This window comes from Amia ocellicauda, chromosome 3 (assembly GCF_036373705.1).
Source record: "Amia ocellicauda isolate fAmiCal2 chromosome 3, fAmiCal2.hap1, whole genome shotgun sequence".
Lineage (NCBI taxonomy): Eukaryota > Metazoa > Chordata > Actinopteri > Amiiformes > Amiidae > Amia > Amia ocellicauda.
In genome coordinates this window covers 29,065,404-29,082,890 of record NC_089852.1, presented here as the reverse complement: position 1 = coordinate 29,082,890, position 17,487 = coordinate 29,065,404, and the positions used below count along the sequence as shown (strand labels likewise).

General features: G+C 53.3%; 1 protein-coding gene across 2 annotated transcripts; it reads left to right on the top strand.

The window, feature by feature from the left end:
* Nucleotides 1-3,786: 3,786 nt before the first annotated feature.
* On the top strand, nt 3,787-16,690 carry socs7 (suppressor of cytokine signaling 7). 2 transcript variants are annotated; one of them, XM_066698910.1, is made up of 10 exons: nt 3,787-5,937; nt 9,422-9,486; nt 9,776-9,880; nt 11,878-12,000; nt 12,868-13,013; nt 13,236-13,404; nt 14,209-14,337; nt 14,552-14,687; nt 14,915-15,058; nt 15,183-16,690. In XM_066698910.1, exons 1-9 carry the CDS (start codon nt 4,346-4,348, stop codon nt 15,033-15,035), a joined length of 2,586 nt encoding a protein of 861 aa, XP_066555007.1. In that variant the 5' UTR covers nt 3,787-4,345; the 3' UTR covers nt 15,036-15,058; nt 15,183-16,690. The 2 variants fall into 2 exon arrangements, with proteins under 2 accessions (XP_066555007.1, XP_066555008.1); XM_066698911.1 differs by lacking the exon at nt 11,878-12,000.
* Nucleotides 16,691-17,487: the final 797 nt, after the last annotated feature.

Sequence of the window (17,487 nt, the reverse complement as noted above, 5' to 3'; positions counted from 1 at the left end):
ATCTGCCCCCCCCACTCTCCCTCTCTGTCTCTCCCCCTCCCTCCCTCTCTCTCTCTCTCTCTCTCTCTCTCTTCTCTGCTGTCTCTCTGCTCTGTGCGGTGGCAGCGTGGACGTCACCACAGCGGCAGTGAAATCTGCACATCTGTTTACACTCCGTCCCTCTCTCTGAATCCTTAGCCACACAGGGCAGGCAGGCTGAGGTGTGTGCATGGGGTGGGGGGGGGTTGTCATTAGGAGAGAGGGGAGAGGGGGAGAGGGGGGCAGGAAAGTGTAGGAGGATAATAGAGTGAGAGGAGGGTTAATCTCCTGTATCCACCCATGCAGTAATGCCTGGAGTATTTAAAAGTCTTGGAAAATGAGCGAATAATTGAACACGGAGGAACAGGCAGCCGACGTGTCGAATGTGAGTGTTCACACCCAGCACTTCTGAACAGGTACAGTGCTTATGAAGGAAATGAGACCCACGCACACAGAGCTGCATTATCAGCTGATCGTTCGACAGTGAGAACACACAGGAGAGGGTCGCAGGGCATGTGGCTCTGTGGGGATCAGCTCTGCTGCCATAAAGCTAAATGAAAGAGATGACAAACACAGCCTGTGTGAACAGATACAGAGACAGGCAGCCAGATCACACACAGAACAGACACAGTGAGCCCATCACACACAACCCTCCCCCTCCCTCACCATCTCCTTTCTCTCTCTCTCTCTCTCTCTCACTCTCTCTCTTTCACTGCCTCTTTTCGTCTAGCTTTCTCTCCCTCTATCCCTCCCTCTCTCTCTCTCTCTGTGCTGCTGGGCTGGGTGGTTGAGAAGCATCGCTAACCACTGCTGGTGATGCAGGCAAATCCTGGATGTGGCGCCATGGCAACGGGAACCAGAGAATTCTATTCCATCCCTCCGTGCCCCACCCCCATTCAGCAGACTCTGTCAGGACTGCAGAGCAGAGGAGGGGGGGTTAATGTGTTAAATACTCACACTGACGGTGTGGAGGGGGGCTGTGTGCTACACTGTGTCTGCAGAGGAAGGAGGGATGGCAGGGTCTGAAGTGAGAGCCAACAGGTGTGTGTGTGTGTGTACAGAGAGGTGCAGGACACCTGGTTTGGAGAAAGCAGGGTCTCAGTGAGGGTGGTTGTCCCCTCTCTGTCCTTCTCTGTCCCCCATTATCCTTGCTGTGCTCTTGCTCTGTCCCAACTGTCTTCTCTCTGCCCCTCTCTGTCTTAGCTGTCCTCTCTCTGCCATAACTGTCCTCTCTCTCTGTTCGAGGCAGGAGATATGTTCACAGGGAGCTGATGATTGCCCTGCTGGCAGGCTGGCAGATGCTGAGATCGCTCTGTGTCTCCACTGGCAGCTGCAGAGATCCAGCTGTGAACAGCCCTGTGCTGTTGGGGAGCACAGGACACAGACTGTGCCAGCCTGATGTTGACACCAGCACCGCAGGATCAGACACACAAACGCAGCTGTTAGCAGTGATACAGACAGACAGACACAGAAATAGACAGACAGACAGACAGCAGAGGCCTGTACTCAGACCCACCCCCATCTCCACCTGCAGCAGCAGCCTGCACCCCGCCAGGCGCTCCCCTGCCGGACCAGCTCGCAAACTGATCCCCTGCGTCGGAACAATACTCACAGCCTACATAATAATAATAATAATAATAATAATAATAATAATAATAATAATAATAATAATAATAATAATACATGTATGTGTGTATAGAGATACAGAGAGATATTACATCTAGCAGAATATATCCATATCATAAATAATAACCACACAGCTCAAATGTGTCTGCTCATAAAATTCCTAATTCTTCAGCCCTGAGCCAGACGCTATAAATACCGGCAGCACCCCTGCGCTGCCCAGAGCTAAAGGAATAGTTTTGCCTGCAGCGTCCCCTGCTGGAAAGAAGTTGGAATGCAGGCCCAATACTTTGTGTTGCAGGAAGAAGGCTGCACGGTAGACACTGCTGAGCACAGACAGTGTCCAGAGACGGGCTGTAATCCAGGATTACAGGGATTCAGGGTCAGAGCTTCATTCAGAAGATGTGTGAATGTTTACATTACATTCTTTACAGCTGTGAGAATGGCCGTGGTATTCTGTTCTGGAGGCGTACGTACTGAGGCTCAGCCCGGACAGAAATCTTCCTGTTATATTCATAGCTGTTTAAAGTATTCTACATTATATATGCTGTAAATTATTATTTTTAGTATTCAGAGTGTAACGGTTTTAGATGTACTAGAGTGATTGGGTGTGTTTTTATTTAGGCAGTGGATTTTAGTTGTATTTTTAGGTTACTGACTCAAACATGCACATATGCACACACAAAAAACACATACACACACACACACAAACATGCACAGAAACATGCATATGCACACACAAATAACACTCACACACACACTGTGGAGGCAGGCTGAGTGAGTCACCCCCCCTCAAGCTGTGGTCTGCCACTGTGTACAGGAAGTGCAACTTCTATATTTTTTATTGGGGGGGTGGGGGTTAAAACTCACTTGAACTCACATGAATAACGAAAACATACGTTGATCTATTAAAAAAACAACAAGAAAACATAACTCCTGTCTTTGTTTCGCCTCCTGGTGCAGACGTGTCTGTTTCCCCCTGCTGATGTGAAGCGAGACCTCAGCCCTGGGTTCACCGTGTCTGCCAGACTGCAGTCTGTCTATAAAGAGTCTCTGGTTTTCCTCTCCGCTCAGCCTGCTGTTCATCAGAAACCAGCAGCACACCTCCTCCCAGCCAGGCGTTTCACTTCTGCATATCCTCATTACAAACAACTGGTGGATATTTTTAGAGTCATTTTCTACATATTGCAACACTTAAGGCGTTCTGCTGAAGTGAAATGGAGGGTTTGACAGACGCAGCTGGGAGCTGTGGTTTCTTTCGCAGGGGCTTCTGTTTCTAAACAGTGAGCTCAGACTGCCCTGCACTGCATGCGCTGGGCCCACAGAGCCACACACAGCGGGGGTGTCACTGGGAACCAGGCTGCACCCACTGACCTTACTCTCACTGTCTAACACTTGCTCCTGAAAGGACCCTGTTATAGCTGTAAAAACAGAGACTACTATTGTGCTTTGTAGATTGACATAACCCCCCACCTACACCTAACATCCCCCTCACCTGATTGTTATTGCCCTGCACTGCTGACAGACTGAGCTCACTGCCTCACTTCCTGTGCATGTCTGTCTGTACTGGTTCCAATAGTCTTGAATGCTAGATCTGGTTTTAAAGGTCAGCTGCGTGAGAGCAGCGCTTACTCTCGGAGTCTCATCTGCCCTGTGCTGCAGAGCGGGCCGGCTTGTTCCCCATGTGGGTAGCTCGTGTCAGAGCCACACTGGAAAACCCAGCCCCACTTTCAGCTGCCCTGCGATTCCCAGGCGGATGCCACCGAGTGCTCGGGTCACTACAGCTCTCTGTTGAATTGTTTTCCATCCCATTTTATTTATTTTAAAATTTCCTGACAGACAGACTCCTGTGCACCCTGCACACCCCAAGCAGTCAGTCAGCTCTCTGCAGGAGAATAATGGAGACATCAGGCAGCTTCCTGCTCTTGTCCACTGCCCATGCAAAGATCCACAGCATGTCTATAAATACCATGGGCTGTGGTGGGTGCTCTTAACAGGAAATAACTGAGAGAGAGACAGACGGACAAACAAACAGGCAGGCAGGCAGGCAGGTCTTGCTGCATTAATTCGCCTCGCTGCCCCACACAGCCTGCACTGCCTCACCGAGGCCGCTAGCGCTGCTGAGCCGAGCTGAAACAAAACAAGACGAAGGCTGAGCTCCACAGAGCGTCACAGAGAGAGAGAAAGAGAGGGAGAAAGAGAGAGAGCGAGAGCGCTTCTCGGGGCGACAGAAAAGAGGAGGGGAGAGGTATAAACATAAAAGAGCATTGAATTTGCGGAAGTAGGGGAGCGGGTGGGGCTTCTGAAGGAACCGAGACGAGAAAGGGCTCAGCTCTACAGCAGGAAGCCGCGCTGCGCGACACAGGCCTCTTCATTCGCGCAAGAAGCGGATTATTGATGTCGCCGCGCAGTCGGCCGGAGAGCCACCCCTCACACCCATGTCGTGCATTAAAAGGGTGTCGGTGTCAGCGATGCTGAAGAAACGCTTGAAATCGCGATTTTTCTAGGGGAAGCAAAAAGACTGGATACGAAAAAGGGTTGCTTTGTGAATGTGTCTTTTATTTATTATTATCAGTGCTGTTCTTATTATGCATACATCACTGTTATTTTGAATTCGCATTGCTTTGTCAGCCCATGACACAGGGAAGCGAGACACCGTAGATCGGCACGCAATCTGTTTCTTCTCCTGATCTGAGGGGTAATAATGAATAACGGGCAAGATATGTCTCCGGATTTTGTGTTGATGCGTCTGGTCTCTGCCGCCGAGGACGACCACTTGGACGAGGAGAACGGGAATGTGTCGTCCGCCGGCAGTGTGGTGGGCTTCGGGGCTTCGGTGCTGGCGCACCACCACAGCAGCGCCATCAAGAACGGGTTCGAGCTGAACCACGCAGCGGGCCAGCCGCGGCCCACCAGCCCCAACCAGCCGTACAGAGTGCAGCCTGGCAGCGGAACTTGCGCACCTGACGACGGTGTGATGGTAACTCGGCCGTCCCAGCCTCCTCCGCCTCCTCCCCCTGACTCCGCTATGGCCCAGCGATTCGAGTTCCCTCACCGGGCCAAGGGCTCCCGACCGCAGATCATGGTGTTCAGGAATCTCCTACGGGCGGGCGACGGTGGCAGGGAGTGCGGGCTGGAGCAGCAGGGGCTGCCGCTGAGCGACGCCGAGAGGCAGGCTGCGGGCTCCGTGTTCACGGCGAGCCCCGGCGTTAACAACAACTCACACTGCAGCGGGGATTCGCCGCAGCAGCACCTGTCACAGAAGCCACGATGGAGTCTGCATCCCCGAGTGAAACTGCCCCGCTGCCCCGACACCAGCAGCCTCCACCGCGGTGGTCCCGAGCTGTGCCCTCGCCACCGCCTGGCCACAGACCCCCCGGATTGGCCGCCCTCGGCCGGGCTCCTCCTGGACGACAAGTCGACGCACCACGATATCCTAGACCCCAGGTGGGCCGCCACAAAGGGGGGGACTGAACCTCGCCTACCCGGGGATCCCATGTTTGATTTGGCCAGGAAATTCGGGGAGCTGGGGGTGGACAAGGCCTCGAAGATGCTGTTCAAGGAGGGAGAGTTGCCGCACTGCCCTTGCCAGGGCATCCTGGGCCCGGCCAGTGTGGGCATTGGGCCCGGAGAGGACCCTACGGAGACCAGCGACGCCCTGCTGGTCCTGGAAGGGCTGGGGGCAGAGGAGGTGGACGGGCTGGACATCAATAGCTGCTCGGAGGAGGATTTTAATGACAGCAGCGGCCGGGCTTTCATATTGAACGGGAAGGGAGATGTGGTGCAAAAAATTGCAAGCGGCTTCGCCAGCAGCGCCCTGACAGGGCTGATGAGGCAGGCGGAGAGGGCAGTGGGGGAGGGCTGCTGTCCCGGCTACAGAGACCCGCAGGTCTGCTGCCCGCTGCCCGGGCCACCGCAGAGCCGAGCAGGCCCAGACGACAGTGATCAGTTCTCTGACGCGTCCACTCCGATAGGGGTGTCTCCGTGCGGGTCCACACTGGATCTCCCCGCCCCGGCCCAGACCCACACCCAGAGCCCAGCTCCCAAACTGCGGGTGGGCAGGTGCGCCAGCTCGCCCCTGGCACTGTCCGTAGCCGGAGGGGATGCCGACAAAACACTGAGAGTGCCCGGCAAATCCCGGAAGGGCTCTCTGAAAATCCGCCTGAGCAAACTGTTCAGAACTAAAAGTTGCAATGGCTCCAACGACCCACTGGACAAGAGGCCATCGGTGGACCTGGCAGGGTCAGCTGGGAGTCTGATGGATGTGTCCAGCGGCGGGGAGCAGGACCTGGGCAGGTGAGTACCCGGATGATGATGATGATAATAATAATAATAATAATAATTCTTATTGCTGTATAGTGCAGATACTGAATATTTGTAGTAGGATGCTGTGTACTTCCCAGTGTGTCTGAAACAATAGACCCTGTCTTCGTGTGAACTGTGGACATGGCTCTGTAGAGAGGCTGAGACACAGGAGTTGCTGTCACTGTTTGTGGACTGAACTGGCAGGCTGGTCGCCCCAGGATGCTTCATTACTGAAATCTGTCAATAGGTGTGCGTTTTTACACACTGTGTACAGAGCTATCTCTGTGTGTGTAGAATGTAGTGTGTGTTGTGTAGATTATGGTGTGTGCAAAATATACTGTTTGTGTAGAGTACTGTGTGTAGCGAGTACTGTGTATGCATGTGAGTAGCATACTGTGTGTAGTGTGAATTTTTTGTGTGTGCATAATCCTGTGTGTGTAGAGTACCATGTGTTTGTGTGTTTAGCATACTGTGTGTGTGTGTGTGTGTGTGTGTAGAACAGGCTGTGTGTGAGACAGGTGTCTCTCTGTGGTCAGGTGCTCTGACCTCCTCTTTCTCTCTACTTATGGCCTCTGTGTCTGTCAGCCCGTGAGGCCCCTGGGAGAGAGCAGACTGAGCTATCCCTCTGTCCGTCTACCTGTCTGTCGGTCTGTTCGTCTGTCAGTCTGTCTGTGGGTTCCTCCTGTGTGTGCCACAGGGAGCACTTGTGCTGAACACATTACCCAGGGACAGCAGCAAGAGGCAGCTGACAGCCCACACACTGTATCCTGGCTCTCTGGTGTGCTCTGTGATGCTGTGCTCCCTGACGCTGTTAGTCTGAACATTTTTAATTAGCACATTTTCCTTTGCTTTCATAGAGGATACTTTATGCTGGAGGAAGCTCCTTGCTGAGTCCAGGCAGGGTAGAGCAGTGTGAACAGCAGCACAAGCAGAGACTGCTGGAGAGAGGGATGTGTCCCTCATTGGAGGGGAGCTGGGGTGTTGAGTGGATCACCAGGTCCCAAAATACAGTCTGAGCTCTGTGCATCTGAGGTATAGAAAGTGTGTGGGTAGATTCGTTTGACACAGACGAGTGTGTTGAATCCTCTCAGGGTCTCTGGGGTTCGATCTGCACTTTCACTTTGTATTTTAATGGAATTTTGGCTCGTAATAGAATTTGCTGTTTTATGTGGAACCTTCTCATATATAGTGCCTTTCATCAAACCCCAAAGCACTGTGCTGCCATGCCCAGCGAAGCAGCAGAGCAGGCAGAGGCATAGTGAAGGCACTTTGATCACTGGATCCTGAAGGATCCCAGAGCACATGGAGGGAATGAGTACACAGCCACATGCAGCACCCCAGCTGTCCTTCAGCACACGGCAGTCATGATGACATAATTTTTACACAGGGCAGTGCTGTAGTGACACGGGTATTTCCATAACACAACTACAGCAAAACTAAACTAGAACAATGTTTTGTTCATTTGGATGTTCTTACCAACGGTACAATTTCCATAATTTGATTTTACATATTCATTAGATTAATATATATATATATATATATATATATATATATATATATATATATATATATATATATATATATTATTATTTTTTTTTTTTTTGTAAAAGTGAGATGCTAAGGTATTAGAATAACCCAGATACACCAAATGTGAGCAGGGAGTGCACAGCCAGGTGAGGGTGAGGGGGATGTCAGGGGAATCACGATGGAGTTTCATTCCACGAAGCGTCACTTTGCTTGTCTTTGCAGCCCCCCATCCCACCGAGCCCCCACCCACTGTGGCTCTGACACTAAAAAGAATATAAGCTCTGCTCAAACAGCAGAGGGACTCTCTGCCCTGGATTGTCCGGGTATCTGATTGGAGTGCATGGAGCTGCAGTTCAGTCATCCTCGCAGGGCAGCATGTTCACCTCTGGACTCCACTCTGCACAGGGGCCTTGAAATATTGACTTTTTTCCCCTTGGCAGCAGTACAGAAGGGGGTGCCGAGTCCTGCAGTGACGCAGTGTCTGGGCAGAGTGGCCTTTTTAAAGAGCCCTGTGTTTATGGAATTAGCGTTCTCCCTCTCACACATTCACTTCCTGTTTTTAAAAGGGTTTTCTAAGGCTTTATACTTCACGCCAACTTGTAGAGGCCTCGGAAAAGGTTGCCTTAGCATCCTATATTTCATTGCTTTGCATTGTGTTGTGTTATTAATTATTCAAGGCCTACAAGGGTGTGAATGTCATGCAACAATGCAATATAGATACATGAAGACATGACACAGACACTGACCACTAACAAGCAAAAGCACCAGTACAGGACCGTACACAGTAAAGTCCATCAGCAGGGCAGTGCACGTGAGCGGTGGAGATGGTGCTACAGGTATGCGAAACCTTCTGGCATCTAGCTGTGCAATAAGTGCTGTTCTAGAGAAGCACAATCCCACAGGGTCACCCAGTGACCCAGCTCTCTCTGACTGAGGGTAACTCACGGGTGGTTATTCACCTTGACACAGTGTAATAACAATAATGATAATAATAGTAAAAATAATAAATACTGCTCATCAGGCTGCATGTGAACATATTTAGTCCTGGACTGGGCTGAGAACAGGGCTGCAGGCAGGAGTCAAAGTATGAGTCCTGGGCCTGTATAGACTATCCCTGCAGGATGGTTTCCCCAATAAGGGCATAACAGTACAGTATTGTACGATGCTGCGAGAGCAGACCGATAAACTGTACTCCATGACAGTGGAGAACTGACTGCCAGGGGGAGGGCATGGTGCTACAGTCAGCCACAGAGCACCCCTGATCTGTAATAATTGCTCTGGCTGTATGCATGTGTCTTGTGTGTGCTCGTCCGTGTGTTCATGCATGTGCGGGCGTGTGTGTGTGTGCTCCTGCGTGTACTCTGTGCTTGTGTGTGCCTGTGTCCATACAGCTGTCACTGAGCAGATGAAAGCTGCTGTGTTGGAGCTGAACACCTGACAGGATTAAGGCCGGCTGTCCCTCCCTCTGACCAGCCCAGCCTCTGCACCTGCGCTCATTAATGTCTGTGTCTGAACGTCTTCTCCTGGGAGAGACACTTTTTTTCTAACTACAAAGTGGTCAGTGGGGCTGGGGTGTGCAGTGGTTATAAAGGGAGCAGAGATTCAGGGTGCTCAGGCCAGAGAGAGTCAGGGCTCTTCCTCTCCCTAGGGCTACAGCAGTTAAACCTCTGAGCGGACGTGAGTGAGAACATATGGGCTTCAACAGAGCTGGCTGCAGATTCCCCACAGCCCTCTGAGACCACACAGCCCCACTCACACTGCACCGTCACACTCACACACAGTACAGCCCCACACACCCTGCACCGACACATTCTGCACTGCACACTCTCTCTCACACTCTCTGACACACACACACGTTACTGCACTTCATACATGCACAGTACTCTGGTGGTTATGTGGGTCAGTGTCGATTTGTGATTCAGGTGTCTGTGTCTCTGTCTCCCTGCAGGAAGCCCCGGCTGACTAGGACTCAAAGTGCCTTCTCTCCCGTCTCCTTCAGCCCCGTCTTCACAGGTAAGGGCCTGCACTACAATACAGCCAGACACAGCACCCAGCACGCAACCGAGCAGGCTCCAGCACCACAGTGCACTATTCTGCAGGAGGAAGGTGTTGAGGCCGCACAGACTGCTTCTCTCTTTATGCCGCAGGCCCCAGTAATCTCTGTGTCAGGATGTCTGTCACTGGATCTGCACTGCAACTAGACACTGAAAATAAAATCCATTCAATGTGTCCTGGGCTGTGTGATGAAGGTACATTACTCTCTCTCCCTCTCTCTTTCCTTCTCCCTCTCTCCCGGCTACAGGTGAGACCGTGTCTCTGGTGGATGTGGATATTTCTCGGAGGGGAGTGAACTCTCCACACCCTCCCACGCCCCCTCCGCCCCCGCGTCGCAGCCTTAGTCTGCTCGGTACGTCTCTCTCACCATGTGAGAGGCTTATCCTGCTTCTGCCCATAAGTGCTCTGATCACCTGATCGGTGTCTGTCTGTCTGTCTGTCTGTCTGGTCACCAGTGGTTGTTGCTGGTAGTTTAGACACTCCTGTAGCTGCCTGCCTGTTTGTCCGTCTGTCTGTCCATCTGCCTGGCTGGCTGTGTTTCCGTTGGCTGGCTCCAGGCCTGCAGGATCCCCTCTCCCCCAGCACTCCCAGTGTCAGCGAGCAGTAGAGCAGGAGTCTGGGCCGGTGATGCTCAGTGCTGGGCAGGAGGCGCCAGGCCCTGTGAGGAGGCCCGTGAGCCCCCAAGCAGAGCAGTACCGCTGCACTTCCGTCACTGTCTGATCCACTAAGTAAAAGCAAACGGGGCTTTTTTTCCTTCAAGATTAGTTTTGCTCTGCAGTGAAATCTGCTCCCTGTTTGTCTGGGACAGTCGCACGATCTCGAGGTGGGGAAGCTGCTTAGTGAGAGACAGACAGGACTGCAGAGTTGGGGGTGGGGTGAGATCTGTGTAAGGTGGAGGAAGGAGGTTTATAGTCAGGAGGAGGAGGAGGAAGAGGAGTGGCTGTGGGCTGCAGTGTCTGTGTGTCATCCCTGGCTGCCCCAGCCCTGGCACTGTCCCTGTCTGCTGTTGTCATCCCATTGCTTCAGCTCCAGCTCTGAAGTGCCCCCTGGGGCTCTGGGGTGAAGCCGCTCTCCCAAAGAGCCCCTGCAGGGCCCGCAGACCCTCCCACCTCTGACCAGGACTGCAGCCTCCTCTGCAGACCAGGCCCCAGGGCTGCCACACGTGCTGATTTAGTTGGACCGAGGGTCTTTCAGACACCATTCACTGCTGCCCTGCAGCAATATGTACAGGAGCCAGCAGCTTTTCCCAGGGCTTGGGCTTCCCCGCAGAGCTGGAGGTCCAGAGGTGATGGCTATCTGTCTGAGCGGCATCTTTACTTCCGTCACCAGTTCAAAACATCCGCACCATGCATTTTGATTGCGTATCCCATGAGCTGGGCAGAGAGACCACACAAGCCTGAAGTCAGCTGGCTGGGATTTAGCAGCAGCAGCAGTTGGTGGAAAGGACTGGCAGTGCCAACCAGGGTGGAGGAGAGCGGGCGTGGCTGATACTAGGCGTGTGCGGCTCTGCACGGGCTGTTATGGTTGTTGTTGGTGTTCTGTGCAGCCGCGATGGACTGGTCTGCTCTGGGTGGGACTGGAGTAGCCCCCCCAACTCTGTGGCCCAGAGGCTGCAAGTCCTGCTGCTCTGTTGTTGTGGTTCTGGCTCTGATGCCACAGGAGTGCAGCTTGATCTCCAGATTATTGCCTGACCCAGAAACAGGGAGGGAGGGAGAGCAGGCAGCACAGCAGCATCATGGGCTAAAGGCTGCGCACAGGCTGTACTGTACTGTACCGCACTGTACCACACCGCACATCGCACTCTGCACTACAGTCAGTCCTGTCCTGCTGCTCTGTCCATCTGTCCATCTGTCCGTCTGTCTGTCCATCTGTCTGTCCGTCTGTCCCTGATTGTGTGGGCGTCAGTGGGCAGAGCTGGAGGTGGCTGCCACATGACACAAGGCCAAAAAATATATAAATGTTAATTTATAAGCGAAGATAAAATGGAGCTCACACACATGCACACAGCCAAATACACACACACACACACACACACACACACAAAAGCAGCTGTTCCAGCTAGTTTGGCTTCCATGCAGCATGCCACTCTGCCGCAGACCCTCACACCAGTCCCTCACATCACAGGGGTGAGTGGGGCAGCTTATCGTGATGCAGCAGAGCTCTCCATGCAGCCGCCGCCTGATGCCCCCAGCCCACCTGCCAGCCGGCAGCAGGGCAGCTCTGTGTGCCAGTGCCTCTGCCCGCGATCCCTCCCGCTCTGCCAGAGCTGCACAGTGCTCCCCGCTGGCGTCAGGGTGTGCTGATCACCAGCTGGCAGCTTCTCAAACTGTGACCTCTGTTCTGTTACAGATGATATAAGTGGGCCGCAGCCAGGGCCTTTCCTAGTGAGTGTTGTTGGGGCTTCCCTGCAGTCCCTCCCTCTGCCTCCTCCTCCTTCCCATGCCACCATCCAGCATAGCCTCAGCCTCAATGGTAAGACTGCCTGTGGATCCCAGGAAGGGGCAGGACTAGGGGGGGGGTGATGTGGGGGGGGGTGGGGGGGCTGCTGTGGACTGGGCTCTCGCTACCCCTGGGGTGGGACTTTGCCTGTCTCGGGCCGCAGGAGAGTGAACCTGTAACTCGGGGCTGTTGTGGACAGAGAAAGATTGCCTGCAGGGGAAGGAGTGGGGGGGCAGAGTTTGAGGAATCGAGGTAGACTCGTCTGACTTCCATCATGACATGGGCTGGTAAAGTGATGTATATTAGTATATATTACTGTGTGTGTAGCGCAGTGTATGCCAAGTCCCCTCCCGTCACCCCCCTCTGGCCCCGAAAGTGTGACTGGGGCCCCTGAGCTGCCCCCTGTCACTGAGCCCCAGGCTGTCCAGACACAGGTCAGAATGGTGACCCCTGACCACCGTCCCTGTGGGAAGAGTCTGACAGAGCTGCAGGCAGACGGGACAATCTCTGTGCTGGAGTGCGTGCACAGCAGCAGCAGACAGACACTGATCACCTTTCAGAGCAGCAGGGACTGTGAGGTAAGATGCGCTTCTTCGTCGGCGGCCATCCCTGCCTACCCCCCGCTGGCATCAGTCCAGCTGGTGTGGAGAATGAACTCAGTAAGATGGCAAGGGGCACAGCACTGCAGCTGTATACAGTGTACAGGGTGTACAGTGTTGTGTATGGAGGTATGCCCTGTATATTGAAGTGGTTTTTGGTGTACTCAAAGGAGTGTGTGCATGTGTGTGCTGGCACTGTGCTCTGCTCTCTGGCGTGTGTGCGTGCGTACGTGCGTGCGTGTGTGTGCATGCACATGTAGTGTGTTCAGTCTCTCACCGTCTTGTGTCGCTTGTGTTACAGACACGTTCCTGAGGGCACTCCCTCGCTCCAGCCCCTCGCAGACTGATGCCCCACCCACCTCAGTGCAAGCCCCACCCCCGCTGCTGTGCCCCCTGAGTCGCCCGGACGCCAGCAGCTTTGCAGCCAGCCTGCGGGAGCTGGAGAAGGTGGGCAGCCTGGGGACTGTCTATGTACACTGAACTCACTGTGTAGGCTGACAGTCCGTACCCTGCTCTAACCCTGATGTATCTGTCTGTCTGTCTGTGTCTGTGTATGTGCCTGTGCGTCTCTCTCTCTCTCTGTCTGTCTGTCTGTCTGTCTGTCTGTCTGTGCGTGTGTGTCTTGGTTTGTCGGTTGGTTTGTCTGTGTGTGTGTGTGTGTCCCTGCAGTGTGGCTGGTACTGGGGGCCGATGAACTGGGAGGACGCGGAGATGAAGCTGAAGGGTAAGCCGGACGGCTCGTTCCTGGTGAGGGACAGCTCGGACCCGCGCTACATCCTGAGCCTCAGCTTCCGCTCGCAGAGCATCACACATCACACCCGCATGGAGCACTACAGAGGTGAGGGGGAGGGGGGGCACAGCAGCCCAGGCTGACCCAGTTTGTGCTGCAGCAGAGATGTGTGCTGCGGTTTCTGGTGGATCTTCCCAGCAGTCTGATCAGCGTAACTGCCGACCACCTCAGCCCACCAAACTGACACATGCCAAGAACAGAACAGGAAAGCGAGAAAGGGGGCGAGGATCTGAGAGAGTCTTGCGTCAGTGTGTTTTTCAGTGCTCTGGCAGAACCCCTATCTCGGTCCTCCCAGAGAAGACCTTTTGAGTGGAATGTTGGAGGATGATCGGGTCAGGACCTTTGTGCTGGTGACTTCTTGGGCTGTGGTCTGTGGGGTTTTCATTGGTGATGACGGAGAGCTCCAACACAGGAAGTGATGCAACTGTGTGTGTGTGTGTGTGTGTGTCGGCTTCACAGTGGATGGAGAGTACAGGCCAGTGACTGTTCAGGGGGAGGGGGGAATCCAGGGTCCAGGGCTCAGGGCTCAGGGCTCAGTGTCAGTAGACACAGGAAAACACATTTAGTCCTAAAAAGAAACTGTAAATGTCTGCCCAGAGCACGGGGGAAGCCCCTGAAGGGGGGGTGTGGCAGGGCGAGGCAGCGCTGTGATCAGTGGGTGGTACGATAGCCATGGATCATGCAGTACAGCACAGTACAGTGTAATAGGTTATAGTGCAGTGCAATGTAATACACAATGGTGCAGTACAGCACATACAGTACAGAAAACTTTCCGAATGCTCTGTACATTCTCTCAGTGTTGTGTGTCAACGCTGGCATCTCTCTCTCTCTCTCTCTCTCTCTCTCTCTCAGGCACATTCAGCCTGTGGTGTCACCCCAAGTTCGAGGACCGCTGCCACTCGGTGGTGGAGTTCATCGAGCGTGCCATCATGCATTCCAAGAATGGCAAGTTCCTCTACTTCCTGCGCTCCCGTGTGCCAGGTGAGTGCGCCGCTCAAAACCTTCCCCTCCACTCCTTCCTGTTCTGTCCGGGGCAGTTGGGCGCTCAGCTGCATGTTGTACAAACAATATTTTATACTGACCTGGAGTAACAGAAGGTCAAGACTTGCAAACTGACCGTCAGAGAGGCACAGAGCATGCGTATCCTTCATACTGATTTCTCTCTCTCTCTCTCTCTTCCCCTTCCCCACTGCAGGTCTGCCCCCCACCCCAGTGCAGCTGCTGTACCCTGTGTCTCGCTTCAGTAATGTGAAGTCCCTGCAACACCTCTGCCGCTTCCGCATCCGCCAGCTGGTCAGGATCGACCACATCCAGGAGCTGCCTCTGCCCAAGTAAGGCTCTCTCCCTCCATCTCTCTCCCTCTTCCACTCTCTTCCTCTCATCCCTCTCTCTCTTGGTGGTTGTTACTACCTCTCGTCTCTCTCCCACTCTCTCTTTCTGTTTCTCTGTCCCTTGGTTTCCTGCCTGTGAGTCTCTGGTGTCTGGTCAGTGCCAGGGCAGGTGATGGGACTGGGCCCCATTATTAACCCTGGGCCCTGTGCTCCTGTGCGCCCCCTAGGCCTCTGATCACATACCTGCGGAAATTCTACTACTATGACCCCGAGGAGGAGATGTACCTGTCACTCAAGGAGGCACGCAGCAGCCTGAGGGCGGAGTCAGAGGCAGAGTCTCAGACGTAGTTGCCAGAACCCAATTGCCTCAGGTACGTCTGCGGGGCCTCCCTGTGCTGTACCGCTGCTGTGCTGTAACGCTTTAGTTCTGTCTTGTAATAGTGTGCGGCAGGGCTGGGCTGTTTCAGCTCTGATGCTGCTGTGTGTTCCCTGTAGGTTTCTGGCCGGGTTGGAAGCTGTGAACTGGACAGTGTGGGCGGAGTCACTGACTGAAAGGGGGTGTGCCACCTAGAGCCCAGCCCCTGCTGTCAATCAACAACATGTGGTTCACAAGGTATCTCATCGCTATGGCAACTGAAACTGGAGTATTTCACCCCCTCACCCCCTCCTCCTCTCCTTCTTCCCTGATTTGCACATGGAGGGGGTCAGTGGATTTAACTGGAAAAGACTGCGACACTGGAGTCCAAACTGGAATAAACTGAACTGAAAACATTAACAGTGAATTTGAGGCTAGACTGTAACCCTTGCTGTCAGTGCTGCCCCACTCCTCCCTCTCTCTCTCTCCCTCTCACTCACTCGCTCCCTGTCTGGGTTCAGTTTGAGGTCAGTCTGTCTGCCGAGCCCAGTTTCCTGCACTGTTAGACAGTCATCCAGCCGAGCTCAGTCCAGTCCGGTTGTCAGCACTGAGAGACGAGTGCATTGGACACAGTGGCCCCTGGCCTGTTTGCTCACTGGACTGAGCAAGGCTGTCTGGCCCTGATCTGCAGCAGCAGTGGGGAGGAAGAGCGTCCAGAGAAGTGTGTTCTCATTCCCGCTGTAGTCCGGGCTGATTGGTCAGGGCCGGGAGCAGCTCTGCTGTTGGCTGAGGAGTGGGCCCTGAGGACAGAGCATTACTGTATAGCCTGACTGCTGCGGGGGGCGAGCGCCAGCACAGTGGAGCACCGAGGAGTGCTGCACAGAGTGATGGAGTCTGTCTGTCTGTCTGTCTGTCTCTGTCCTGCTGCGAAGGAGGGAGTGTTGCAGGGACCAGGCCCTCCCCTTGTCTCCCCGCTGTCACTGCTACACACTCCCCATCTTCAACATCTGGCATCACAGCTGGAAACCGCAGAACTGCACTTGGAACAGACTGGAAGAGCAGAACAGCTGAGTCTGGCAGGGCCGTGGTGTCGTAAACACGGAGGAACGGAGAAAAAACTGAAGGAGAACAAATTTATGTTAAAAAGCAAAATGAGTTCAAAGTTCTCTCCTGGTCCCCCTGGATGAAGATGGATGAGGACTGGGGGGGACACTGCTGCTGAACTCAGAGCTGAACAGCCTGACTGTGAAACTGAAGGAATAGTCCTGCTGTACTGGGGGGGTTGTGGGGAGCATCTGCTGTTACTTTGAAGAAAGTGTTTAGATGATTTATTTTCTTATTTATTTTTGGTTTTGAGCATTCGTTCGTGGTGTTTGATATGTAAATAGTTGTTCTACAGATACCAAAAAAAAAGAATTGAAACATGAAGAAATACAGAGCAGACTCTGCGTGGGAGGGGAGGGGTCCCGTTTCCCCTCTTCTCTGGACCCCCGGCCTGCTGAACCGCCTGCTGATGGCCTACAGTAGGCTCTGACTCCTCTTTTCTCTTTTTTTTTTTGATAAATACATTGAGAAGTCGCAGAGAGGGCTGTGGCATTGCACGCGTTTTATTTGGAAATAAACAGGTTTGTTAGTGAGTTTTAAATCCTCTTTCTTGTTGGCCCTTTTTGTCGCACTCGTTTCCCTGTTTGCAGTGCCTGTTCTGGTCACGCGGGAGGTGCGGCCGCCTGACCCTGCAGCCAGCAGGAGTTTGTGGGTTTGCTTCTATCAAGTGAAGTGATATAAACATTTACTCCAGGTCAGGGTGGGTGAACGGCAGCAGGGATCTGGTGTAAGTGATTATAAGCCCTCGACAGAGACCTGATCTGAGAGTACAGAGTGACAGAACAGATGAAGAATACTAGAATATTCATAATTATGAACATTTTTACAGAAAAAACAAAAAATAGGAATATAGTTAGTAAGGCTAAAGAGAGCAAGACTAAAAGGTGCAGCTCATTCATGCTGATGGGATTCTGTAACCAGTCATTTGAGTGAACTGGTCCCTAATTGTAAGTGTTGTCACAGCACAGACAAGGTGTGTCAGTGAGTGTGTGTCTGTGTGTAGTGTGACACCCTGCCCCACCAGCCCTGTGCTTACCCAGACACGTGGCCTGAGCTGGAGGAGGGACCTGGATCGGGCCTGGCCTTGGACATAATGCACCTGTAACATAGTGGCTTTGGAGGGAGAGAGAGTGTGTGCTTATGTTTATACGAGAGAGAGAGAGAGAGAGAGAGAGTCTGTGTTGATGTGTGGCCAGGCACTGAACAGTGTGGAGCACAGGGCACACAACCAAGCACTGAACACTGCAACTGTGTGTCCTCACTAAGCAGCACTGTGCTACAGTGTGAGAACACAGTAAAGCTGCACAGAGAAATCCACAGCAAGGGACAGCAGCTCTTTTA

What these genes read in the sequence shown, in the direction of transcription:
- socs7 (XM_066698910.1), top strand. Translation starts at nt 4,346, where the DNA reads ATGAATAACGGGCAAGATATGTCTCCGGATTTTGTGTTGATGCGTCTG. An exon ending in GGGGAGCAGGACCTGGGCAG is followed by an intron (nt 5,938 to 9,421) that starts GTGAGTACCCGG and finishes GTCTCCCTGCAG; the next exon opens with GAAGCCCCGGCTGACTAGGA. An exon ending in CCTGCGCTCCCGTGTGCCAG is followed by an intron (nt 14,338 to 14,551) that starts GTGAGTGCGCCG and finishes TCCCCACTGCAG; the next exon opens with GTCTGCCCCCCACCCCAGTG.